This window comes from Carassius auratus, unplaced genomic scaffold (assembly GCF_003368295.1).
Source record: "Carassius auratus strain Wakin unplaced genomic scaffold, ASM336829v1 scaf_tig00011294, whole genome shotgun sequence".
In the NCBI taxonomy this organism is placed as follows: Eukaryota; Metazoa; Chordata; class Actinopteri; order Cypriniformes; family Cyprinidae; genus Carassius; species Carassius auratus.
The window spans coordinates 155,898-183,745 of record NW_020524189.1 but is presented as its reverse complement, the minus strand read 5'-3'; the positions used below and the strand labels follow the sequence as shown (position 1 = coordinate 183,745).

General features: G+C 35.8%; 1 protein-coding gene across 1 annotated transcript; it reads left to right on the top strand.

The window, feature by feature from the left end:
- On the top strand, nt 1-27,493 carry LOC113073052 (hepatocyte growth factor-like). The gene is made up of 18 exons (XM_026245924.1): nt 1-471; nt 3,222-3,378; nt 3,907-4,019; nt 5,733-5,847; nt 7,875-8,017; nt 9,552-9,672; nt 11,315-11,433; nt 13,130-13,295; nt 13,949-14,082; nt 15,776-15,869; nt 17,320-17,456; nt 18,743-18,775; nt 18,952-19,057; nt 21,680-21,754; nt 22,498-22,647; nt 22,744-22,850; nt 23,357-23,499; nt 24,160-27,493. The coding sequence occupies exons 1-18, from the start codon at nt 423-425 to the stop codon at nt 24,340-24,342; spliced, it is 2,145 nt and encodes a 714-aa protein (XP_026101709.1). The 5' UTR covers nt 1-422; the 3' UTR covers nt 24,343-27,493.
- The last annotated feature ends 355 nt before the right edge of the window (nt 27,494-27,848 follow it).

Below are 27,848 nucleotides of genomic sequence, written 5' to 3'. Positions count from 1 at the left end.
AGTCAGCATCACACAGCTGTGTTGACATCTCCTCAACACTTTCCATCCGTTCCAATAAATTATACAGGCAACAAATATAAACAATTTCCATTTATTTTACTTCCCGGATCGGTTCAACGGCCTCGGTGTCTATCAGGAAATGCGATAATATGCAATAATATTATGAGGCGGAATGGACAGTGGCAGGGCGACTTTAAATGGGCTGAGAGAAAGGGGAGGGAGCGCGTGAGGTAGTCTCTCAGCTCGCGCTCATCTTCAGTCAGTCCATCGCGCGCTTGCTCACTGTCCGCTCGAGCACCGTTACAACCGCGCTGCTGTCATACTTCAGTCGTACAAGTAGTCTCAGTCAAAGCGTGAAAACGCCAAGACTTCTGACGTCTCATTTTTATTTTTGGGGGTCACGTAAAACTATCCAAAACAACATGTGGATTTACAAAATTTTGCTCTGTGTGGCCGTTTTGGTTTACTCAGGTAAGTTTTGTTTTTCCTCAGTATCTTCTTATTTTGTATCATGTATCATGTTCATGTTTTACCTTAATAACTGTTTCATGTTTTACAGTTATAACAATAACTGTAGTAAATGTGTTTTAAATGTGTAATAATCTGTGGTTACCATGGTTAAATTTGTTTTTTTTTTTATAACAGTGTTCTGGAGATAAGCTCTATCTCTGCGCGAGTTTACCTGATGCTATTTTTGGGTCATTAATGGTGCCTGTGGGATTTGAAAAATTAACTAATAAGTATCTTTTTTGTTTGTTTGTTTGTTTTTTGTTTGTTTACTTATATTTACACATAGAAACATTTTAATAAATTAGGGCGGAGTCTGAGATAAATGTCCACCTTGTAATGGACAAATAAACAACAGCCTAATATACTATTGATGCAACCTTCTGTCTAATTTTTGGGTGTATCAATAGGTTTTAAATGCAACATTGTTATTCATAAAATGTGTTATTTCATGTGCTGACTTCTTAAAAATCACTGTTTACTTTTAAGCTACAGATTGATTATTTACAAATTATTTCCTAATTGTGGATAATATTACTATAAGTTTAAGCAAACATGATATTTTTACAGCATTATCACTGTGAATGCACAGTGTATTCATAGGATAGTTAAAGTATGAATTAAATTAAAATTAACTGTTTTACATTGTTAGTGCACCTTACTAGTCTTGCGGTGAACAAATCATCCATGCAATTTAATAATAATATATATATATATATTTTTTTTTTTTAAAGTACTCATAATTTCTAGTCAAAATCAGACATTTGCTTCACCTTTTAAAATGGCATTCCTTTTCTGATGATGTCAGATTGACGGCTTGGGCTGGACATCTTTAACAACTTACTTCCAACATACTTCCAACTTACTTCCATATCTTCAGTCTGTTGTGACCTAGAGATGGTGAGGAGGTGTGCTAAAATAAAGCCCCACCCTCTTTTTTATCATTCCTTTTTCTTTTCCTTTTTTTTTGTAACTCTGAAATGCCTCAAAATAATCTATAAAATTGTTCGCCTTTAATGTTTCTTATAAAATATGGCCTGTTGTCTTGTCTTGTTTTTTCACTAATACTGTGATCTGCAGAGTGATGCAAACCTTAAACATGTTGCTGGACTGTAATATATATCAGCACTATTGGAACGTCCCTCAGCCAATCAAATTTGAAGACCAGTGCTAACTATACTCTTAAGGATTGTTTTACATACAATTTATCCTCAGATTAAACACTATTATTTTCCATCATTATTAATCTCTTAAATTATTATTGTTATTTTTTTTTAAATCTATTTTAAAACTATTGAAATACATTGAATATGCCAACAAATAGAAGTTCATGACTCAAATTACACATGTATCAAAAGCATCACAGTTCCCAAACATTGTATTACGTTTCACTGCGGAAAACTCCACAGTTGTTGACATTCATGGTGAGTGGGCTGTTTCTTCGCAAAACATCTGGATAAATGAGTCACGACAGTGTGCATGGAGCTGAAGGGAGAGATGAAGTATTGGCGTGTGGCACTCTGAAACTCTTTCTTTTGAAATCAGAACTGCTTTATTGCACAGATCATATTAATTATTCTGTGTTTAGTCATTATGTTTCTAATCTGCAGTACATCTGTGACATTGAAGGATCAATGTGGCCTATTGCTTGCGCAACGTTTAGATCAGTTCAGTTTTTATTGATTTTAGAGTATATATTCTTTATAATGGGGAGTAAAAATCCTTTGTTCAACGATACAGAGTCATGTAGATGTTCAGAAAACCTAGCTAAATGTGAATTTAGCATATGTTACGATAAAAAGGCTTACATCATGTGAGCTTTCCATCCATGTGCTTGACAGATAGTTCTCATGACATGGATGTGCTTGGATGGTGAATTGAGAAGGTTTGGTGCCGCACACTAGGATCAGAGCCAGATTTCTTTTGTTTCAAGTATTCTACCCAAACTTTAACTGACTTGTCAATTCGTGACCTTACTAGTAGGTTTTGGGGCAACTAGGATCTTTGTAAGTGTGATATTTTAGCTGTGTTGCATTTAAAGATAGATGCAGTTTTAAATAACTGAGATTTGTGCCATGATAACATTCAACAGCCTGGTAAAACTGACTAAAGGTTTAGTCTGACCAGGGCCTTGTGGAGTTGATTCCACCTAATGACAGAGTGTTTCCTAAAAATTATAGTTCACCCTAAAATGAAGATTTTCATCATTTACTCATCATCATGTCTGTCCAAATCTCTATGACGTTCTTCTTCTAAGTAACTCAAAAGAGGATATTTGGAAAATATGTGTTTATTTTCTGTTTACACAAAGAAAGTCATGAAACGTTCTTGAAAATATCTCCTGTGATCAGGAGAAGAAAGAAATGCATACAGCTTTAAAGCGACATGAGAATGATTAAATGATAAAATGATAAAATATTCATTCTTTAACATAGGCTGGTTATCTAGGCATCCAGCTGTTAAGTTTATTATGAAATTGTGTAGTTTTGCACATCCTCATTATGATCTAAGCAGATTGTTGAAATACAATTTCATCATCTTAGTTCCTTTTATTGCTCCATATTTAATATTCTGTTTTATATTCTCTCCTATGAGGCTTATCATCAGCCTTTACTGATTAAGAGGAAGAAAATTATGTACCATCTGTCATGAAACACATGTTTGGATTCGACTAGAGATTCTGCCCATCCTAACACGTGTGTTCTGTGTGGCAGAAACTAAGAGGCATGCCCTACAAGACTACCAGAAAACTGATGCCGTGCGCTTGGTAACACCCCCTGATGTGTCCTACATTTCCAAAACCCGCAAAATGAGTGTGGGAAAGTGTGCACGTCGCTGTAGCCGCAACAGGAAGCTCCAGTTCACCTGCAGGTACAGAGGTTAAACCACAAAGACACTCCACCTTACACGTAATCCTAAACAGCCTGAAGTGTGTCTAAATAAAAGAGTAAACCCCCAGTTTGCTCTTGGAAACTGGCTGATTTTAAATAGAATTGGATTAGCGAATGGTCTACAACAGAGTGTGAGAGGAAGCAGCTGGAATCTCTTTCACCAGTGGAAATCGAAAATCAGCAGTCCAAGTATTTCCTATTTTGATGTTTCAGGTCGATGACCTCTGGTTACTTCTGCATAGAAAGAAAACGTAGCTCCTAGTAGATAGAATTTGCATGAGGTTGCATGACATTTAATCCTTAGCTCTTGCAATGTTTTAATTTTTAATTTTATTTTTGGAGGCATCACCTGACTTCAAAATACTAAAATCTGACAACGATAGCTTATGCTTTGCTTTACATGGGAATACTATCTACTGATGACATTAAATATTTTTGTCACCATCCTTTTGTTTTTATTTGCTTTACATAATTTAATAGGATTATCATGTGCCATATATCTTTACAGAGCATTCAACTTTGATCAGAAAACTACAAAGTGTCATTTATTCTCCTACGACAGCCTCACCATTGGTGTCCGCATGGAGAATGACTTCAACTTCGACCTATATGAAAAGAAAGGTACAAAAATACAAGATTTTCCACATAATGTACATTATTGTTGCTACTTTATGCCCCGCCTTTCTGAAACGCTTTGATTTTTACAAAGGTCATTGTTCTAAAAAGCGAGGTGTATGCTGATTGGCCAGCTATCCAGTGCACTGAATACCTCAAGCATGTGACAGAAATGTTATGGTCCTTAACGTATTGTAATGCAGTCTCCCGACACAATGACACATCCAACAAAACCCATTACAAACGAGCCATTTTTTGCATCAAGTGGGGACATAATTACTGATTATGATGACTTATACTTTGTTTTTACGCATTGTGTTGCGTATCGTGCTGCGTTAACATAAAACCATGTCTGCATTTGTAATTAGAGAAATGACAAACAACAAGCGCTACTCTACACTGCTTAAAACTCACATTTGAATCATCAATGGCAAATTCTTTTAATATAAAAAATGTACTTACAGGCTGTGGGTCAGAAGTGCCAGACTCTCCTTGCAAAGTTGGAATCACTCCACTTTATAGAACAGCCTTTGAGCACAGACCCATTGTAGGCTATTCTGCAGGTTCAGGAAACAGTCTTCCAAAAAGCGTCCACGGTGAAAGCCGATCTGGCGATCCACTGCGCAAAGTTGATGTATTTCCTCAGCGACCAGCACGGATCAGCTTTAGGCATGACGAAGTGGATATCATACTCTTTTGGAAGGCCAAACAAAGTAGTTTCACTTTCACAACGAAACACAGCGTCTGTGGATGCGGCGGCAACAACAATACTACAGCAAGAATAAAAGTTTTCCTTTATTTCTTTGCGGGAACATTTGGGCAGAAACAAATTGAAATCGAACCATATGACCCTCTTAAGCAAATATTAAAAGCTTACATTTTTTTTTTTTTTTTTATTCAAGCACCACTCTTTTTCTATACCAGGTTTGAAAACTATGACACCATTTACAATCTTATTAACAGTGTTGGGGGTGACACATTACACGTAATGCGAGTTATGTTATCAGATAATTTTTTTAAGTAACTAATAAAGTAACACATTACTTTTTAATTAACAAGACAATATCTGAGTTACTTTAATGCTAGATAGATAGATAGATAGATAGATAGATAGATAGATAGATAGATAGATAGATAGATAGATAGATAGATAGATAGATAGATAGATAGATAGATTATGATCTGCCACTGATGGGTTTCATAATATGAAGATCTGTTCTCAAACCGTAGCCAAGAATTGGACTATTAAGGAGCAATTAAGTTTCAGTGTGAATAAATGTGAGATCAGTGTCCATGTGATGATGACACACTCATGCATACACATACCCGTTCTATCTATCCACAAAAAGGATGAGGGTGACACAGCAAAATGAGTTACGCAAGTCATTGGAAGTAAATACCCCACTGTTTGTCCCTTCTGTTTCTAAGAGTACTGCAAATTTTCTGAAGTCTAAAACACTTGATATTCTTAAGGCTTGACATTTATTTTTTTGTTTTTTTATTGACATTTTGTTTCTCAGCACTTGACATCACAGGCTCTGATTTCTGTAGTCTTAACTATATGATTATAGAAATTACAGGAAGGTATAGGAGTGCATGGTTTGTCTTGAAAGTTTAGTATATTACAAAAAATCAATTTGGTGAGATTTTTGGTTTCAGAAAACGATTGTTGCACATAAAGATTGCATTACCTAAGGTGTTTCTATTATTATCCTTCAGACTTCATGAGAGAATGCATAATTGGCAATGGACTCAATTACAAAGGAAAGAGATCGGTGACCAGGAGTGGAGTCCAGTGCCAACTCTGGAATTCCAAAACGCCGCATGAACACAAGTAAGTGTGTTCATATTTACTCACCTCTTCATTTCCCATTCTTGGTTTTGTCTCTCTCTACAGGCAATTAAACTCAATTACCCTCTATGTGCATTTCTGTGGCTATCAAAAGTATTGTGGTGTGTAGATAGATATCAACATATATTTGGTATGATTTAGTATATTTATTTATGTACAGATTACGCTATTAGATAGCTAATGGCAAAACAGAATATATGAGTCGTGAAAATCTCCATTAGTTTCTAATGATGATGAATGCACAGTTTAATGCGTGCTGTCTCACTGGCTTTGATTCGTTAGAGGGTTCTCGCTCTACAGTAAGCGTGACAGTAAGTGCAACTCGACGATTCTCAGAAGTGGAGCACCGACGGAGACAATTAGGTCAATGGCAGGAACACCAATGAGCGACCAGTACATTTTCAATCAATTACTTCTGTTCTTGCATTGCCAAAATAGGCCTTTGTTTACAATTATGTCAATGCATTAATAATGTATTGAAGGTTTACCCAAAATATAAATGTTTGTATACATTAACATAAAAGAATAAACATCAAGAAACCATATGGAGCCTGGAACAGATGTCATGTTTAGAGGCTTTGAGGGTTTTTCCATAAGTGGGAGTTTGACAGAAAGCAGCACAAAGCTAAGATAAGATTCCTAATGGAGAACTCGTCTTTGAGTTCATTACGGCTACGGGAATTCATTAGGGACACCACATGGTGCTTTCGATTTACTTCCTGTACTGCAAGTAATTACGATAGATCTGCTCTATCTGGCCTGTTTTTAAACATGTACAAAAGTTTTATGCATTTTTTTTTTTATTATTCTGAAAATGTGATTACCTTACAGTGACCTTGAACCCATAATACCAACTTTCCCTCTCTAGATATTTCACTCTCTCTTTCCTCTTTCCCCTTCAACTCTTTTTATCTCTCTAATAGACATCAGTACAGATTTAAAGCCAGCTTTTGATATGCTTGCCTCTGAAACATCACAGGCATGTTTTATCGGCTCAAAAAACCAATGGACCTTAACATTTTGAAATACCGCACAGGCCTGTAGGTCAGCTAATTTGTCACAGATTGCATTTTTATTTTTATTCATCAATCTTCATGAACTTGGTTGATTTGTGTTGTGAATGCCAAAGGCAACTACACAAAAGATAATTACCGTTTGGCTTAAGGCAATGATTAATTGTTTTACAAATATTTGCATGTCAAGGGTAAAATAGTTTTTGAACTATTTTATTTATTGTATTAAAACTTTTTTAATTCTATTACATTTTATAACATTTATAAAATATAACATTTATTTTAAAAGCGTTGCATTTCGGAATAAATGGTTTATTGGAAGAAAGAACTGTGTAGTCGTACAATGGCACTGGGAGTCAAAAACATTTGTTTTTGTGTGATACTGCTTTTATAACGTTTAAATAGCCAAAGTACAATGCTATTAAAGCATCAATGCTCATAATGAGTGTAGTCTGACTCAAGGACTGTGTAGTTTTTGACCTTCTCTGACCAAAGGCTTTACACTTCCCCGTTCGCTTGCCAAAATCATTATTTACCTACATTCATTAGTTTTTTTAAGACTCAACCTTTGTACTTTTTCTTTTTTTTAGTAAAAAGAAAAAAAGAAAAAAATTAAGATGCAACAATACCAGCTGCATTATTATTTAGAAGATATTGTTAGTCATGCCACTCTCATTAATGTAAATATAAATTATTGAGATCTCCTGTTGTACTTGGGTGGAAGTCAAAACTATGTCCTGTGACATCCAGTAATATTCTTTGTAAATGATTCTTAGTTCAGTTGTAGTATTGGATGCTACTGTAGTAAACAGCTAATAATTGCAAAGGATTTTTAACATCAATAAAAAAAAAAATTGACCCTTACTCTGCAGCTTAAAATGTCAAGTAATGTGTCAAAGATTAATTGTATGTTGTTCCAGAAATTTAGAGCAATTTTGTTTGGTTATGATTTATAAACATCACTTCTGTTTCATGTTTTTCTTTTCACTCTTTTAGTTTCTTACCCCAGAGGCACAAGCACAGAGATCTACAGGAGAATTTATGTCGTAATCCAGACAACACCACAACAGGTCCTTGGTGCTTTACCACAGACCCTAAAATACGCCACCAGGACTGCAGCATCCCACAATGCTCAGAGGGTGAGTTCAAGACCAGCTACTTTTTGTATTTTAATGTTCAGAATTATCATTATTCAGCTTTCAGTTATGTTTTTTGTGTTAACTTTTTCAGATTTTTGCAATAAACCAAACTGTTGATAGTAGTGGTCGACCGATATTGGCAATTTTCAAATATCGGCATTCATTTCAGAAACCTTGCAAACTTAGTGAAATCCAACTGTAAGATCTTGAATTAATCCAGCATGATCACGTGTTCTCTGTGTAACGGCTGGTCTGTGTGAATTGAATGCTTTAAACTTTTAATTCGTGAGCTGCGCTTTATGTATTTGCCCGCTGTCATATTCATGTCATTTTCACTGTGTGCTGTATGTACTGTACAATGAATGTTAACTTGGCTTTATTTGAAAAATATGATTCACAATGGACACAGACTTCCCTGAATATTGAGTGCCCTGTTGGTTACAGTCTTTACTTCCTTTTTAATTATATTTTTATAAAATATTCATTTATTTGTGAAAAATACTTTGTCATCTAAAGCATAAGTATATTTATTTTACACATTCATTTTTTAATCCATTGTCAAATGATTTCAAATTAATCAAAAAAAAAAAAAAAAAAAAAAAAAAAAAAAAAAAAAACAATATTTATCGGCTATCAGGCCCCCTGCTTTCCAAGGTAAGGCATTGGCTTTAAAAAAAAAACAAAAAAAAAAAAAACTTTTTGGTCACTCAATAGTTGATAGCATGTACTTTAAGAATATGGAGCTATGAAATTAATGTGAATTCTATAAAGATAATTTGGTCTTTATGAGAAGATTTACTGAAATTTGAAAATCATTGAAAATCACAAAACAGTGTCTATTCTAAGAGTTGCATGGTGAAATAAAGCTGGGAGGGTCTGCTAATAAATTAATCTCCCATAATCAGAAACACGCACAAAGACAAGGAAGTAAAATCATGCTTTCATGAGAGTGGCTGACATTAAAATCTGTTTCTACAACAGCAGTCTGCTCCTTATACTCTGTGTACTGTACAGCTAATAACAGTATTTGGAGAGATGATTCTAGCTGAGGTGACCTCCATCTGCTGTGATATTTGGTTTGATCCTACAGTGACTAAGCTCTTTACTAAGTACTGTAATAATTGCATGTTGCTTTAACCTTTGTATGAAAATCTTATGAAATTTGGTAGGAGCTGCAACATACATTTGGGGTCAAAAGTAGTGCCTAATGGGTGGTACGTCTGCCTAGTAAATTGAAGCGGAAGATTATTTATTTTTAGAATATCTAGGGGTCACATGTGGCTCCGTAATTGCTTGTCTTCTTGAAAAATGCGATTGCAATCCCTGCAGTCATTAATCGTTAGTGATTAGCCTATGCGTATCAAATATGTGCACTAATTTACTACCAGCATTCTGCCACAGTTACAATCTTCTAACCGTTTAACGGTTGAACCCTGTTGAGTCATCCTCTACGTGCATGGTAATGTTGCTCAGCTGGAATCTTTTGGGCCTCGTCCTGATTAACATTCTTACCAGGCATGTTCCTTATCCATAGTGGAATGCATGACGTGTAATGGAGAAAGTTACCGTGGACCAATGGACCACACCAAGAGCGGTCGGGAATGCCAGCGCTGGGACCTTGAGGAACCACATAAACACCTTTTCCATCCTAAAAGGTATGAGACCCACCAGAAAAATGCTAACAGTAAGGGACAACATCGAACATCAGAAAAACTTCAGGTCCGGATTTTCAGTCAATATGAGAGGCTTGGCCAATTTGGCATACTTACAAAAATGCAAATCTCTTGTTCACCTGTTGGATACTATTGATCATATCTCAGATCATGTGGCTTGTTGAAAAAAGGTGTGCTGTTACTTTTCTAGGTGATGAAAGTTATTAAAGCTGGGGTCATGAGTGGATCATTGGCCTCATGTCATTTAATGTTAATTGTGAAAAAAACAACTCAGCTATGCTTTAATCTGTCTGAAACCACAATTTGAGCAGGCATCTTAAAGTGATGGCCAACAGCAGATATGAAAAATTGCACTTTGTTTTGGAAAACTATCATCTGTTTGGACCATGTTCATATTGGACAAAAAAAGTTCTAAATTTCCTTGCACATATTTACGCAATTACACAAGTATTTTGAGGAAAATAACAACTGAAATAGTTGACCACATTGTTACCTGATGTACATGCACTTTCCATTCAGTAAATGGAATTTTCATTTTGCATGACATTCCCAGTGACCCAGTTACATCTTTCCTATTTCTGGGAAACAACAATATCATTAATCTTGAAATAAATGTCAGTTTGTTTGAATACTCTCCCTCAAGAGTCTCTAAATAATCAAAGTGTTTTCTTTTTTTTTTTAAATGTCAGATTGCATTCAGGGTAAATGATCCGGGCCTAATCCGGGATGGCATTTGTGAGCAACTTTTTAGAATATTTGAAAAATCAATAGATTTTTTTCCACTTGACCTCATGGGAACTGTGTCATGCCCCCGTTTGATATAAATCACTAAATCAAATGACTGCTTTGTGTGAACCCAGTCTTTTTTATTATTATTTTTCAGAAGTGCAAGCAACTATGAAAACCCATTGAACATAACAAGACAGAAGCTCTTTTTCCTTTCATGACAAGTCTGCCACAAAAAGTGTCAGTTTGTATTGTAAATACAACATTACTATTTTAATCAATCAGATATTCATTTCAAATTGACTAAGTTATATATATATAAAAAATGTATTAATATAAGTGTCAGCCAATATACACTACTGTTGAATATTTGATGTAAAGAAGTCCCCTGCAAGGCTACATTTATTTTTGTGATATTGTGAAATATTTGTACAAAAATAACTGTATTCTGTTTTAATATATGTAAGTGTAATATACAGTATTCCTATGATGACAAAGCTGAATTTTCAGCAGTCATTACTCCAGTCTTCAGTGTCACATGATCTTTCAGAAACCTTTCTAATATGCTGATTAAGTGCTCATGATTTTTTGGTGAACAGAAAGTTTAAAAGAACAGCATTCACTGAAAATAAATATTTTGTAACATCATAAATGTACATAACATTCTGTCACTTTTGATCGCTGTATAACTATGAGACTTTGCATTTGTGCAGAGCAATTGGCTTCTGTTTTGTGCGCTTTGCCTAAAAGGTCCTGTTGTACCAGTAGCAGAAAGCATGTAACGTGTTTTCTGGAGGTTATTAGAATTTTATCCTGCCTATAAATCAAAGCTTCCGCAGAACTGGGATAGTTGATATGTGGTGTGTTAAGCGTGTTCATTTTGCCCCTCCTATGACAGGTACCCCGATAAAGGTCTAAAGGACAACTACTGCAGGAACCCAGACGGGCGCCAGAGACCCTGGTGTTTCACCACCGATCCAAGCACTCCATGGGAATACTGTAACATCAAACAGTGTGGTGAGTGTGCGAGTCTGTGTCTTATATGTAAGATGAAGAGACAGAGAGAAGAACAAAAAGAAGCCAGGGAAAAATTGAATTAAAAGAGACAGAGTTTGCCAAATTTACAACTTCCTCTTCCTGTAGCAAAGGCTCCCCTCTCGTTTGGGACCCTCACAGGAATGTTGTTTGTAACCGGGAGAAGAGAAAGAGGAGGGTCCACTTATAAAACTCTCTGTCCTCTCTTTCTCTTTCCTCGCTCTTGCCCCATCTTTATGGTAACGTGCCTCTGTGTTTATTTTTCCTCATCAGCGCAGTAGAGCACTGGCTTATCTGCACAAGAGAAATGTGCTTGAGTTTCAAGTGCTATGTAAACCTTCCATACTAAAGACAAACCGTATGTGGGTTAAGTCACTCAAACACACAAGCTCACAAGTGCCCAAAAACCTATTATTATAATGACCCCACCCCCGCACTGCGTTCGTTTATTTTCATTAGTGAGGCGACGGCATGTTGGTTCAAGTGGGAAATGTAGTATAAACTCAGGCGTCCGACACTCACGCTCTTCACCGTTCTAGACTGAGCAACGGGGGTCGCATTTGCTACTTGGCAAGTGCAAGTTGTAACTTTGAGCAAAACCCTGGGATGGATACTCAAAGATCACCGTAATGGTAAGAACTTTTCACCACACTCTTTGCTGTTTGGCAGAACACAGCTTTTTTTCAAACACCTCGGCATCTCAATAAGCAGCAAAACAGACTTTAGCTATCTATGTCTCACGCGTCCCACCTATGGAAATCACCATAGGTGCATCTGCTTTTACAAGACATGGCTTTCATCCACTAGCAGAAGGAACGTTGTCCTTAACAAGACTATTTGATCCTCCATAAACCTAAACACGCTCTTAAAAATATACAGTGCGTGCGCTGCAGTAAACAAAGTGCCTCATTGTTTCCAATTGCTTGACCTTCGCATTTGTCTTCATGATGCTACGCTCCACTGCCTTAACGCAGCAAAAAATGCTAACCAAACATTGTATGAATATAATCCTAGCTAACAGAGAATGTTGTCTGGACTTTGGCTAATGTTCTGTTAAGGTTCTCTCTAAGTTATGAATAAAAGTTTCAGAAATGAAACATTTAGAAATAATGTTTTCATAACTTCATTGGAACTTTATCAAAATGTTCTTAAAACATTTTTTTTTTTGTTAGCTAGGATAAAATCCACTGTACAACTATTCATATTATCAGTGTATTGGATGCATTTGAGAGTTTGACTTCAGGTTTTATTAGCAGGACTTGGCCTAAATACCCATACTGCCAGCCTCATTATTAGCAGACTGAAGCACTATCAGTTTATTGGAGGTAAACATAATAACTGTGTCTCCAATGAGCGTAATTTATTGCAATGAGATGCATGGGCAAAAACAATATATATCTGTTGTGCACTCATAAAACGCTTACGTTTGACCCTAAAAAAGCTCTGTAGGGTACTGTTTCAGCATTTGTCACAGACTTAGTGCCTGCTTTGACTCATTCAGGAAGCATTTCTCTCTGTTAAGCAGGATAAAGCTGTTGTTATTCCTCCCTCAGGCAGTGCGGTCTTACAGTTAATGGTGAATCTATGATTCAGCGTTCATCATGCCTAAGGAGTGATATTATGCTTCATTCTCTCACTCCCTTTGTCTTTCTGTTTATGTTTTTCACTATTTACTCAGATTCAGACAACGGTGGGGACACTGACAACACAACAACTTGTTTCCGTGGACGTGGAGAGGGTTATCGTGGAACGGTTGGCATCACCCCCGAGGGAGTGACCTGTCAGAGATGGGATGCGCAGTTTCCCCATCGACACTCTTATACTCCACAGAATTACCATTGCAAGTAAGAAAATGCTCCTGCAACATATGCATTAAGTATTCATGTACAGTTGCAATATGTGTCGACTGGACTTAGACTTGATTCGTGCACATGTACAGCAAAACTTTGATGTTCTTTTTATTGACCTTCATCATACACCAACATTTCTTTCTGTTAGAATATTCTGTTAGAATATTAGAATTTAGGTTGATCGTGGAAAGCGGATGTATTATTATTATTTTTTTATTATGACAGAAAACTAATAAATGGCTGATATTAAACATGATTTAAACACAATTGATACAGTTTATTCCATGTTGTTTAAATATAGAATAGAGAGAAAAAAACATAAACATTATATTTAAACTCAATTTTAAGATGAACATGCAAAATAAAATATCCAATACAGACCAATACATATATCCATTACCAACGTAAATACAAATACAATTCAAAATTGTTTTATATATTTAACCACTTATGATATATTTAGAAAAAATACACAATCACCTCGTATGTTGATTCTTTTCTGTCAACAGAAAAATCTAACCTGAATATTACATGTCATCAAACCAGTAGTTTTTAAGATCAAGCTCAGTCTGTTCAGCTTTTTGCTCTGTAACACTAACATGTGTGATGTGTGTTTATACGATTAAATGTAAGCATCTACACTGCAGGGATCTCCGAGAGAACTACTGTAGGAATCCTGATGGTCGTGCTCTCCCATGGTGCTTTACGACTGACCCCTATGTACCTGTGGCATTCTGCTCCAACATTCCTCGCTGTGGTTTTGCACCACCTGAACATGAAGGTAAGAGTCATTTATAGTGCATTTGCCTCATATTTATTATATTAAGTTTGTTGTTACTGTTGCATACTGTTTTTTTTTTTTATATATATCACTCATGTTGTAAAAGGAGCATGGCTGCTGTAGCTTATTGGTAGAGTATTTCAAGCCAGTCATTGTCACCGTGCCCTTGACCGGAGACATTTAACCCATGAATTGCTCCTGAAGTACTATGACATGTCTGACCTCTGCCTAGATGTGTATTTCAGTCCTGTGAGTTATGCAAGAGTGAAAATTCCAGTACGCCAGGCGAGACAGTAACCATAAACACTTATTTGCTTTTCAGAAACATGTTTATAATCTACTAGCTTGATCTTGTTTTCCATGATGTTATCGCTGGCGTTCTTCCAATTGTGTCCCTCTGGCTGGGTAAAATAAGAAGGCTATAACTTTTGAAGTAGTGCCTTCTTTGCATATCAAAACGACCCTCAAAAAAACATCTTTGCCTTTGTTCTTATTAATCCTCCCCAGCAAGACATAATATCTATATAATTTATTTTCATTTTGCTCAAGAATGTCGTAGCACTTTCTCCCTCCCTTTCTCTCTCTTTCATTTGCTCTTTCTTGGCTGTCTTGGCATCGGTATATGGTGGTCCCTGTAGTCCGATCTCTATGGCCACTAATGGGGGCTCTTTGAAACATGTGCAGGGAGCAGGATCTGTGGTGTGGGAATGAGACAGCATGAGTCAAGCATTAATCACTGCTGACAGCTTCATGTGACTGGCAGGGCCCAGGAGACGCTTCATAGAAGGACTCGCACAAGCGCTGATGTTAAGATCGATTTAGCCGGTGTTCCAATTGAGGCCACTGGGATGATCGTTCAACTATTGTTGTGCGCTCGGAGCCCTGCTATGTTTCCATAAGCAGTATGTTTCCACAAACCTGCTGTGTTTCTTTAAGCACTTTGACTTGCAGAGTTTGATAATAATTTTGAGGCATTTAGGTTAACAGCATTGATTAAAAGCAAAGCTTTAATTGGAATCATTAAAACATCTATATTTAATCATGTTGCATTGCATTTATCTTTTACTTTATGCATATATTCAAAGGTTACCAAGCATATTAGTGGGCTTAGTAGGTTTCGAAAATTTGAAATTAAACTTTGGCACAATAATTTTTTTTTTTATCAAAAGTGCACCTAAAAAGTCTTATATACTGTAGGTTTTATTTTTTGTGTGTAATTGGTTTAGCCTATTTGTTTATTACTTCTTTCATTTTAAATTTATTTACCTTTTTTTAATTTCTTTTTCTTTTTGCCATGAAAATAGCCTTCTGCCGTGGACTAAAACAACAGAATAAAAAAAAAACGTTGGCATGTTACTAATAAAAATAAAATTAAGTAAAATAAAATAAAATAAAATAAAAGAATTTAAAAATCAAATTAAGACCTCGGCATATATATATATATATATATATATATATATATATATATATATATATATAATAATTATAATAAAAACAACAGAAGAGCATAACAAACTTACTAAAACTACAATTAATTTTTTTTTAAATAAGTATTAGTATATTAAAAAATATGAATTACTGGCAGCTGGTTGAGGAAATTTTATGTTCCGTTTTACTTTTATTGCACACCCACTTTCTAATATCTGCTTTAGTTTGAAGATGTAATGCTTTTTGTTTGGCTGTGTTGTTTCAGAGTGTTATACAGGCATTGGTGACAAATACAATGGAAAACGATCTAAAACACGCTCTGGCATCCCTTGTGCTCCATGGAATGATCACAGTGAAAGGTGAGAGTTGGCCATCCGTGTCTAGACTTCAAAATAAATGTATCTGCATATTAATTTGAGAGGTTTTTTTTTATCACTTCAGCTTTAAACTGAATAAATAACATGCTCATATTTAGAGATAAGAAATTGATTGTTCATAGTCATTCAGTATGGGCAGATACATAGTTTTCTCTATGAATTTTCCATAATCTAGTATTACGCAGAACCATCATTTATAGTGGTACAGTGCATAGATTCAGTCATGGACATTCACTCAGTTTCTATGGAAACCAAACTAGGTCCACATCTTGCTATGCAGGATCTCAAGGGCAATCTCATGATGCCTTTGTGCTGCTTTGGTTAGGTTCAATGGTCAAGCACAGAAAGTGTTTGTATATGTGTAAGCATATGGAGCTATCAAATATGCATTAACAGTTTTACGTTATGGTTTTGCCTGTGTTTAATGTGCATTGGCACATTATCAATGAGCACATGTGTAAGTCTCAGAGGAGACAAACAATTGTTTCCGCAAAAGGCCTGTGTTGTTTCTGCCATCCACACTCACCCTGAGATGTGTGGCGTTAAATAACTTCCGTGTTTTATGAACAAGTTCCAGGTCAAAGGTCGACCTTTCCAGAACCCCGGCAGCTCATTGATGCAGAGCTTAGGGATTGTCAGGTCGAGTTTGTCTTTGTTGAGAAAATAAGACCCTCGTGGTTTTTTGAGGAAGAAAAACACGTTTTAGTGCAGGACCACGTTTCTGGAGAGCTCTAATTGATGGTAAACATGGAGCAGTTGGAGTGACTCAATTCCTTAAAAATTACAGACAGGCCAACCCAGCTGGAACAGGATTCTTAAGAGCCACCTTCTCACCCTTTTCCTCGCCCTAACCCTCCTCCATGAACACATCAAAGCCAATCAGCTCCTTTATTTGGCCCACAGCCTGTGAGCCACTATGTCCGGGTTCAAAGGTCACTGTCAGACAGGCATTAGGAATAGATTGTTTACTTTGTATGAACCCTAGAGTAGCACGGCAAGAAAATCATCTGTGTCATTTGCTCTTCATCGCAGCACTTTTGGTCTCTGGTGAACTTTTTGGAGAATCGTAGCATCTCTACATCTTCCTGAATCTGAGTGATAATGTGGAAAAGCTTGGGGAAACATGTCATGAGTAATGCACAAGCTAAATACTTCACCTTGCCTCCTGAGAAGAGCTCCACACATCTGGGGCTTATGAGAAGAAGCGGTTTCTTTGGATTCTTTTCTTAAATGGATTTAGATTTATGGATTTATTATTTTGTTACAAACACTGGATAAACTGTTTGATTAGTGTTAAACGACCCTGGATTTGCCTGAATGATACACCTAATTTGAATGTTTATATTAATAAGTTAATTTTCATTCATAGCACGCTGCTATTAAAGCTGCACATTTTCTGTGTTGTAATGATGAGATTTGTTTTTGTTCTCAGTAATGAAAGATATGTGGACTTGCTGATGGCTGAACAGGCGGGGAACTTCTGCAGAAACCCGGACAAGGACAAACACGGCCCATGGTGTTATACCAACAGCTCATCCATCCCCTGGGACTACTGCTCTCTCAAACCCTGTGAGTGAACAGCACGCTGTCTGTGCTAACATTACAACCTGATTGAGACCTTTGGGTTCACAAAAAATGCTACGTGAAACATGAAGAGTCTAACACAAGCTGAGAATGGGGGTAAAGTAAACCACTAAAAGCAAAATAGTTAAATGCTAAAAAGATAATTCCTAAAATAGATACAAATTCTGTATTTTATTAATTTAGAATGAACTGTTACCATACAATAACCAGAAGTGTCTAGTTAGAGCAGAATATAGAAGTATAAAAAAGTAACTATAAAAAGTGTGAAAGGCTACTAAATATAATTAATATATATATTTTAGATATTTTTTAATTAAACACTTTTCCAAGACACTTAATTTGTGACTACCAACCGTTGTAAATGTGCAAATAAGTAGATTTATTATGTTCATATTTGTTTAAACTTGTTATTTGTATTAAATTAGTTGAACCAGTTTGAGTCTAAAATGCAGCTGAACAATTAATTTAGAACTAAATTGTGAATTGAAATCACAAATGTCTCAATCGGTTAGACAACTAACCCAATTGTTTTCTATTTGAATATATTTTAAAATACAATTTATTCATGTGGTGGCAAAGCTGCATTCCAGTCATCACTGTCTTCAGAAATCATTTTAATATGCTGATTTGATGCTTAAGAAACATAATTATTTGATGAATAGAATTTAATATATATATATGTATGTATATATATATATATATATATATATATATATATATATATATATATATATATTTGTTTTAAATTATAAATGTATTTACTATCACTTTTGATCAGTTTGTGTCTTAGCTGATACATGCATTTTTTTCTGTATAAAAAACCCATATATTTGACCATTGTGTACCCACATATGCTTTCCTGTTGACTTATACTCTCATCATTGACACCGCAGGCTTGTGTTCAGCATGTAGGCCATGTGTTACGAATCTACATACGCACATCAATCACTCACACACACATGCACACACTTTCCACAGAGGTTTCAGTTTAATTAAAGAGTGTAAAGTCCAGGTGGCTTAGACTGTCAGCACTCAGCACTCTCTCTGTCTCACACACACTTGCATGTACAAGTTAAACTTCAGTGCTGGGCGGGTCTAACTGGTCCCACATGCTGGACCAAGACTAGTCCTATGCTAAAGACCTCACACACACTTTCACTCAAATTATACTCTAAACAGCCATCACTGGTGACCACATCTTTTTTTAATTTCTCATGCCTATTCATTGCTTAGAACAAAAATAAGTTCCTTTGTTTTTCCTTTCTTTTTAGGTGAACCCTCACATAAAATTCTGCCACAAAAAGGTAATCACTTATTTCATGTATAGTTAAACTGTGCAGTTTTCCAACTGAGATTCTTTCGCTTCAGATTACCTAAGAACGATTGTTTCAAAAACACGTTTGTGCATTTGTGTGTTTTTCTGTATTTTGATAAACTTGTGTGTAACCCTTAATTTTGTCTTTTTTCGATCTGTTTTCAGATGTGGGTACAAAGACCTCATGTTTTGTTCACAAGCAGGTGAGAATCGTCGGTGGTGGGCCTGTCCGGATTGAAGAAGGCAGCTGGATGGTCAGCATACAGAGAGGGTAAGCCACTGGCAAAAAATGTAGGTAACATTGATAAATAATAGCATTATTAACAAACATTATTTGTGGTGCACTAAGAATCAGTACTTCAAGACTTACCCATGAGTAATCATTGAAAGATGAAGAAAAAAGAATGAACTACCAGTATGTCATTTTTGTAAGACTTCATTGACTATAATGCATATTTATATGGAATGTCCTGCTTTTAAATGATATTAGTCAATGGTTTTAAAACAGAGATTTAATTAATTGGCATTTTTTTATATATGTATTATTATTATTATTACTACTACTACTACTTTTCATTATATATTATTTGTTTATTAAACATTTTAGTATTATTTTAGTAAAGGGCTTTTTTTTGTATTGTTTTAAGAAAAATATTGTTAAATTATGGCATATAATAGGGATGTGACGAGATCTCGTGGCACGAGACGATAATCCTAGCAAAACAATTAGCAGTTTACATAAGAGCTGCTAGATTAATTGTTTAAAGATGGCGATCTTGATTCAAACACCCATGCGATCTTATTCCTGAATGACAACGATTCAGCTATGTCTATTATGACTGTTTCACATCACGAGTGGCAGTGGAGCGTGAGAAGCACATTTTGTTAATTAATAATTCATGCTGCAGGTGATCCAGAGAGAGCAACACAAACAGTCTTTTCAACCACACATCATTATTTCTGTTTTACAGACATTTAGATAACAGAAGGACTGGGATTAAAGTTTAGATTATGGTTTTAAACACTATTTATATATCAGAGTAGTGATCAAAACTTAAGTATCTTAACACGTGTATGTATTGTAATGCAATATCCTCTTCCTACTGCCGTTTAAAAAAAGTATTTGTCATTGAATCGTTCATTTAAAAGATTCTAATTGAGAAACAGGTCTTTATGAATTGAGACACTGACTCCATCATTTAATTTTGTTTTTTTTCAAATGAATATTTTTTTTTTAAAGGCAATGAACAATTTATCAAAACCACTAGTAAATTATGTTATTTTGTTTAATTTTCCATTTTTTTTATTTATTTATTTTCTAATATTGAGAGAATCGTGATCTCCAATTTAAAGGCCTATATATATATTATATAAACATGATTCTCAATTTATCCAGAATCTTGCAGCTCTAGTTTACATGTTCTTTATTGCTGCATATCATTTATTAAAATAGAAGTTTAATTTCATAAGTTGATTTCAAAATGCACCTACATTTTTTGCATTTTGTGTTTTTCAGTTGAATAAAAGAGTATTTTTTCCTATATATTTCACCATTGAAAATCTCACCTCGTGACTCATCTCGTCTCGTGGGATAAGTGTCTTGTCACATCCCTATATGGGTGATCCGATCACGATCCGCTGATCGTTAATGCGCATCTCGTCAGTAAAGCCGGTTCTCTAATCAGCAGTTAATTCCATCAGGTGCGTGATTTACTACACAGAGCCGTTGGTAACTGAGAAGATGCGCAAATCCACGTTCATTTTCAGCATTTATTGGCGCATCTTCTCAGTTAACAACGGCTCTGTGTAGTAACAGCTTGGAAGCTTAGTATTCTTGGAATTAACCGCTGATTAGAGAACCGGCTTTACTGATGAGATGCGCATAACAATCGGCCGATCATGATCGGAGCACCCCTTACACCCCTAGTATATAATTGTCTTTATTCACTGAAGTTTTTCTCTTATCATGATTATTTTATTATATCTACTACTCTTGAAATTGCCATGTACCTATTTTTCGGACTATAAATCGCATCAGCCCAAAAATATATCATGACGAGGAAAAAAACATATATAAGTCGCACTGACTATACGTCGCATTTGTTTAGACCCAAGAACCAAGAGAAAACATTACTGTCTACAGCCACGGGAGGGCGCTCTATGTTTTCAGGGGTAGACTACAGGAGCACTGAGCAGCATCTCTGGCAGCATAGAGCGCCCTCTCGCGGCTGTAGACGGCAATGTTTTCTCTTGGTTCAGGTATCAGTTCATTTCTCTTGGTTCATGTCAAATTCATTTTGATAAAAAAGTTGCACCTAACTATAAGTCGCAGGACCAGCCAAACTATGAAAAAAAGTGTGACTTATAGTCCGGAAAATACTGTAAATATAATTTGCTGCTCATATGGCATTATTAAAAAAACAGCCAAACAAATATATAAATAAAAATAGTGCACTAATAAGTATCACATTTTTATTTATTTTTATTTTTTTTAATAAACCTCTAACCTCTTAAATAAAAAATGTTAGCATGCAACTCATCCTCCACCGAACTACTAACAGGTATATGTTACTGACTTATTAACAGGTGATACTATTAAGTGTTGCCAATGTATTTACAGTAAGTTACAGTAATTTTACAGGGTGTTTTTTTTCCCAAATCTTTGTATCCACTTTCTTTATATCAAGCAAGAAGTATACACAAAATCTGTTTTCCTAATAAGTCCATTGCAGGGAGATTGTCTGTAACCCCCCCCCCCCCCCAAAAAAAAAGTGCAGTGATCCATGAAGTTGCGACAGCTCCTCAGAAGTAAAGCCCTGCGCTGTTATGTTTTATAATGTGAGAGAGTCATGTTGGAGATGCGTCAATGTCTCATGTCTCTCGGTCTCTTCAGGAGCACTCACTGGTGCGGAGGATCTCTGGTCAGGGAGGAGTGGGTGCTGACAGACAGACAGTGCTTCTCGTCATGGTAATTATCTCCACCCTTGCTGCACAGTCACCGTCGTGCCCTGGCCGTGACCTCTGGATTCTCAGGGTCACAGGGTCAATGATCCGCAAGCTTTCATGATTTGTCCTGTGCATGTAACCCAACAAATCAAAGCTGCGGATGCTTTTAGAACATGATGCATCTTATAGCATGAAACATCCATATATCAACATATCCACAAAAATAATTTATATTAAAGAGGTCATGTCATGAGGGATCAAATTGAGCTTGAACTTTTGAGATAAGAAGATTCATTTTCCTACGAAAACATACAGTAACATCCTTCCTACTCTAAAAAAATTTATAAAATCAATGCTACAATAATTGCCTACTCTGAGCTTTTTCATTGCAAAGGGGCTGAAAACCTATTTTGGACTTGTAAACATTCAGTTTGCTAGTAAATTTAATGCACCTCATTATAAAACGCTGTTGGCAGGAAAGTTTAAAAAGACAACAGTTCTGTATCATTTTAAGCATCAGAGAAAGATTAGAAGATAGTCATAAAAAAATAGAATAAATAAGCTATTTCTCAATCCACATTCGTAAAGGCTGTTGACGTGAGAGTTTTTAAGGCACAGTAGAGGAGGAGTACAAAAAGAGAAGACAATGGTTATAAAAAAACTTAATTATTGGGCTAAATAAATACATGCATACATTCACACATTATACAATATTTATGCCCAAAACTTGAAACCATATTTTTATGAAATGCTTTTTCACCGCAGTGTGCCTGACCTATCAGAATACAGAGTTTGGCTTGGTATATCCCATTTGAATGAGTCGGGTGACAATGACTTCCACAAACAGGAGAGGAGAATCTCGCATGTGATCTGTGGCCCGGAAGGCTCAAGTCTCGCTCTTCTCCGACTGACTCAGTAAGACCTGACGATAAATAAATGTGTATATTATTAATTTATTCCATGTCTGATCTTATTCCTTTGTTGATGATGACATGATCTTCTTTCTCACAGGCCTGCGCTCCCAAGAGAGCATGTGAGAGTCATTCAGCTGCCTGTGGCAGACTGCAGCATTCAGGAGAACACCATATGCTCCGTGTACGGCTGGGGTGAGACCAAAGGTGGGTTCAGTCATCAGAGACTCCCCAACACCTGACTGCTTTACAGGCACACAACATTGCTGTCTTGCTTCCAGTCTAATACAACAACCTCCCAGTGGCTTCAAATGACCATAAAGTTTGGTTTGTTTTATTAACACAAATGCATTACCCAAATCTGGGTTCGGACTAAAGAACAGCATTTGAATATATTTTATAAATGGGGACAGGGTTGAAAATTAACCAGGGCTTAGGGAAAAAAAAATTACCAAAAGCAACAAAAAAGCTACAAATATTTAAAACATGAGTGCAAAAAAAAGTTCTAGCTTCTAGAGGCAACATTTATAAACAGCTTCCAAAATAATTCATGTTGGAGATGAAAGCATTTTGGAAGCTTTTTGCGGTTTGGAATTACATAGCGTAACAGTGTGAAAGCAGGATGGAAGGAGGGAAGGCACACAAATATGAGTTCACATTCAAGCAAATGTGCCAAATATAGTCTCTAATAAAGTATTTTATGGCTTTCTCAGGCACTGGACATGAGGGAACGTTGAAATGGGTAAATCTGCCCATAGTGAGCAATGAACGATGCCAGGAGCTTCACAAAGGTACTATTCCGATCACCAGTTCAAAACTGTGTGCTGGTGGCAGAAGGGATGAAGGAGTGTGTGAGGTGAGTTTATTCACTAGATTTACTCTCTGCAGAATGAGCTACCATTCAGAAGTTTGGGGTCAGTAATGAATAGTTTTCATTTCACTGCCAGTAGAGTATTTTAATAAAATAAAATAAAAAACCTATTCAGAATTAACATGATTCTTTTGAATGTTCTTTTAATTAAACAACCCTGGACAAAAGAAAAAAAAAGAATCTTGGTTTTATACAAAAATAATAGGCAGCAAAATGTCAGTTATAACAATAAATGTTTATTGAGCAGCCAATCATCATACTAGAATGATTTCTGAAGAATCATGTGACACTGAAGACTGGAGTAATGATCCTGAAAATTCAGTTTTGTCATTACAGAAATACTTTTTTATATATTACATTTTAAAATATATTCAAATAGAAAACATTTTTGATCAAATAAATAAAGTTTTCGTGAGACATAAAAAAAATAAAAAATTTAAATCATACCTCAAACTTTTGAATGGTTCTTTATGTAAACGGCTACTTATTTAAATCACTGACATATTGAGACAAATGCCACCTTTTTATTATTATTTTTTTGTTGAACTGAATCAAATTATAAAGGTTTTGGTTGAACTTTTACTTTTGTTAAACTTTAGATGTATTTCTAAATATTAATTTTAGTCCTTTTTTCCACTCTCACAGAAGGACTATGGCGGCCCTCTAGTATGCCAAGAGAGTAACAGTAAAGTAATTGTTGGCGTGAGCATAAACGGCAGAGGATGTGCCCGACACAACCGACCAGCCATTTTTGTGAACGTGGCCTTCTATACTGGATGGATTCATAAAGTATACAAACATTATCCAAACTCAGAAATAAACAACTGATGGAGAATAAGCAGGACTGAACATACGATCTGAGATATAAGAACAAAAATACAGAATCTCCATAAGTCTGACAGTTCATTTCTTGATTTTGGGTTCATCTGAACTACATCTTGTTAAAAAAAAACGTTTTTGGGAACTTTCCCAGCTTGGCCGTGAAACATATATTCAGAAACTACTCAAAGAGCTAGAACTGCGGCTGAAACTGTTCCTCTGTATTTAAGCAATTTGTTCACCTAATAATGCCAGAACTGCAGAGCAAGGCGCTGGGAGACAGAGTCTCTAAAGGCTAAATTCACAACTAGCCATACGGAAAGATAAAGATTACTGGACTGAAGTGCGGACGGGCAGCCAGAATCTGTTTCAAGAATCAATAGCAATTCCTGGCCACCAACCAAAAACCTCAAGTCCTCGAAGAGAAATCTTGCTGCAGTACGTTACAAAGCATTCGTATGTACATTCAACCCACACATTACCCATCAAACTAACAATCTGTACTTCAGTTGGGATATTGGAATCAGACACTGAATCCAAGTTTGAGTCTGGATTCAGACCAGGACTTGATATATGGATACAAACTTCGATCCCAGCAGGAATCTGTTGTTCCTTTCTTTAAATGCGTTAAAGCTGACGTAAATATTTCGGCCGCTCTTCATTGAGAAAGAGGGTGTTATGATTATAAGTGCTTGTTGATATAAAACCCATATAAACAGTGTCATTCAAAAAGTCCCTCGATAAACGATTAGCTGTTAGCTGTTAGCATAGCGAAAATCTATGGGTAAGAGTATACACACAAGGCTTTTTTATTTGCGTTTATGCTCCTGATAATACTTGAAAACACACATGAGAGAGGTCACTGTGTCCCTCAGTAACACCTCCTCGTGTCGCCATTACAGATTGTCGATTCGTCAGCGTAGGTGTTTATATAGTCAAAGGTGTTTCCATCCATTTCCAGTGTTGATATTTAGTCCGCAAGCCTGAACGGAGATGACATGACCTGCTTGTAGTGACATGCGGCAAAAAAATCATAGTTGTCATAACGTATCAGCATCTGAGGTTCCCATACACCATGTTTGGTTTAGAGCGGAATTCAGAGGAGGATTTGGAAATGTTTTTTGTAAATACTGTGGTCGTGGGAGTGGGGTACTCACTCCAAGTTCTTTCGTAGGTCTCATAGACCTTTATAAGATGTTGGCCTCCTCCATTCCAGTGTCGTTTTATGTCCACATTGGGTGGTTTTATATATTTGTAAATATATCTGTATTAATTCCAAATGCACATTTTGTCAGTGTATGTTAAGTGTTGTGAAAACCAAGAACGAGTGTGATATTTTATGTTCACTGAATTGTGCGTGTGTGTGTGAGAGAGTGTGTGTAATTCTGCAAAGATGCATTGAAGCCGAAATGTGCATCTCTGCAGGACAGAGAGCAAAGCGAGCGCACATCGGAATAAAGGAAATTTACCGATCAATTTAGCCGATTTTCAGATCAGAGCCGTTGTGAGATAAATCCGAGTGATTTTATCTCTTGTGTGGTCTTGGATCGCTCATTCCACGAGTGCTTCATTCTCTCGTGCTGGCCTGCCTCCAAAAACAATCAGCTTGGGAAATTACATCCAAAAATCATGTCGGCTTAAACAAATAGCTCTCTGAGTAATGACTCGTAAGTGTTTGTATTCCATCCACTCCCGATGCTAATTATGGTGGTAAAAATGAAGGATGAGTTTAATTTGTAAGTCCTGAGGCACAAGTCGTTATGTAAGGACGTTGTTGAACACATTGAGATTAGTGTTCCTAAAAAGCAAGACAAGGCAAAAGAGCCCTTCAGTGGTACCTCATTTGGCTTTAACATTTATTGAAACAAATGTTTTTGAGTAGTAGTGTTTTTGGGGATTTTTTCTACTTTGGAACAACACGAAACCTGTGTTTAAGGAAACCTAGAAGATGCTGACTGATGAAGCGGCTTGTTCTGAACTTTTTTCTAAGATACATCGAGGGGCGAATTCATCTGCAGTATTTCGGTGCGAAACCTGCATCACATTCCTTAAGCAACTGCAATCCTGCTTAACCAGGCGATAAAGTCACTGTCATTATTTTCAGTGCAAACATACCTACTTTATGCATATGCAAATTAGGCTCATTATGGAGTGTGAATTATTTAAACAACCTACCGATGTTTGCCTGCCGCAATTAACAGCCAGACACTGCAGTTAAATGTCATTTTATTTTCATTTCAAGAGATGCTTGTGTACATTTTCTGTTAAACATGGCAGTACAGATTTTGTTCCTTTTGGGGAAATGCTTTGGTAAATCATAATCATGACATAAAAGTCATATTTATAATAAATATCTCATAATTATGAGATAGAATTTTGACATAAAAAGCCCAAATTATGAGACATTTGAGTCATATTTGAGGTCAAATTTTTGAGATGACAGTTGAAAACAGTTTAATTTTATGAGATAATCATTATGACATAAAAAGTCGTAATTGTGAGATATAGTCATAATCATTTCAGGAAGTCATACTTCCATATTTCAGATCAAAAGTTGAAATTGGCAAAAAAAAAAAAAATGGAATTATGACTGAAAAAAATATGATACACTGTAGTCATAATAATGAGATAAATGTAAAAAGTATGACAGTTTTGTCCTAATTATAGCTTTTGTCAGTTTCATTTAGTTATAACTTTTTTTTTCTTTTCTTTTTTTTTCTCAGATTGATATTAGAATTTTGACTTTTTAGGACATAATTTTGACTTTTCATCTCATAAATATGACTTAATGTTTTTCCTTTTTAAATAATAAGTATGATTTACCAAAGCACCTTACACCTCATGTGGCATAAATGGGCTTCACAAGAGGCAGTTCATGCATGCAGAAAACAGCAACAACAGGTGCACTTCAACTCTGAATTCCCTCCCTTGTGTCTAAAAACGCCTGTGGTCCATCAGAGTTCATGTGTGTTTGCTCTTCTCTCTGATGTTTGTATGTGAGAAAGACGGCAGGTGAATGTATAGTGAGCTGCTACGGACAATGTAAAGTTGAAAAATGTTGTCTATGTACAGTGTGTTTATTATCTCACCTATTCATGTACAGTAATATTCATATTCAATGTATTATTCACCTCTTATTCAATCAACAGTATTTATCAACTTTGCCTGTGTTTGTCTTTATTTTAAAAAATAATATATATATATATATATATATATATATATATATATATATATATATTATTTTGTTGACTTGATAGATGGAGATGTTTCTGTATGTCTCCCAAGTGCTTTAGATATGAGATTTTCTTCATCATTTAGCAGATGCCCTGTCATCAAAACCATTTTACAGTATACCGAATCCACAGATGGTCCAGAACAGCCCGGGGTAAAATACACCAAACTGAGATTTGTTTTAACCTTGAGAGTTTGCAAATGCAAAGGTTTAAATCCTTTGTTACAGAAAAGTATTTTAAGAGTTAAGAGTCTGTGTTGACCCTCTGTCTTTGTCCATTTAC

What these genes read in the sequence shown, in the direction of transcription:
- LOC113073052 (XM_026245924.1), top strand. Translation starts at nt 423, where the DNA reads ATGTGGATTTACAAAATTTTGCTCTGTGTGGCCGTTTTGGTTTACTCA. An exon ending in CGACCTATATGAAAAGAAAG is followed by an intron (nt 4,020 to 5,732) that starts GTACAAAAATAC and finishes ATTATCCTTCAG; the next exon opens with ACTTCATGAGAGAATGCATA. An exon ending in GGGATGAAGGAGTGTGTGAG is followed by an intron (nt 23,500 to 24,159) that starts GTGAGTTTATTC and finishes CCACTCTCACAG; the next exon opens with AAGGACTATGGCGGCCCTCT.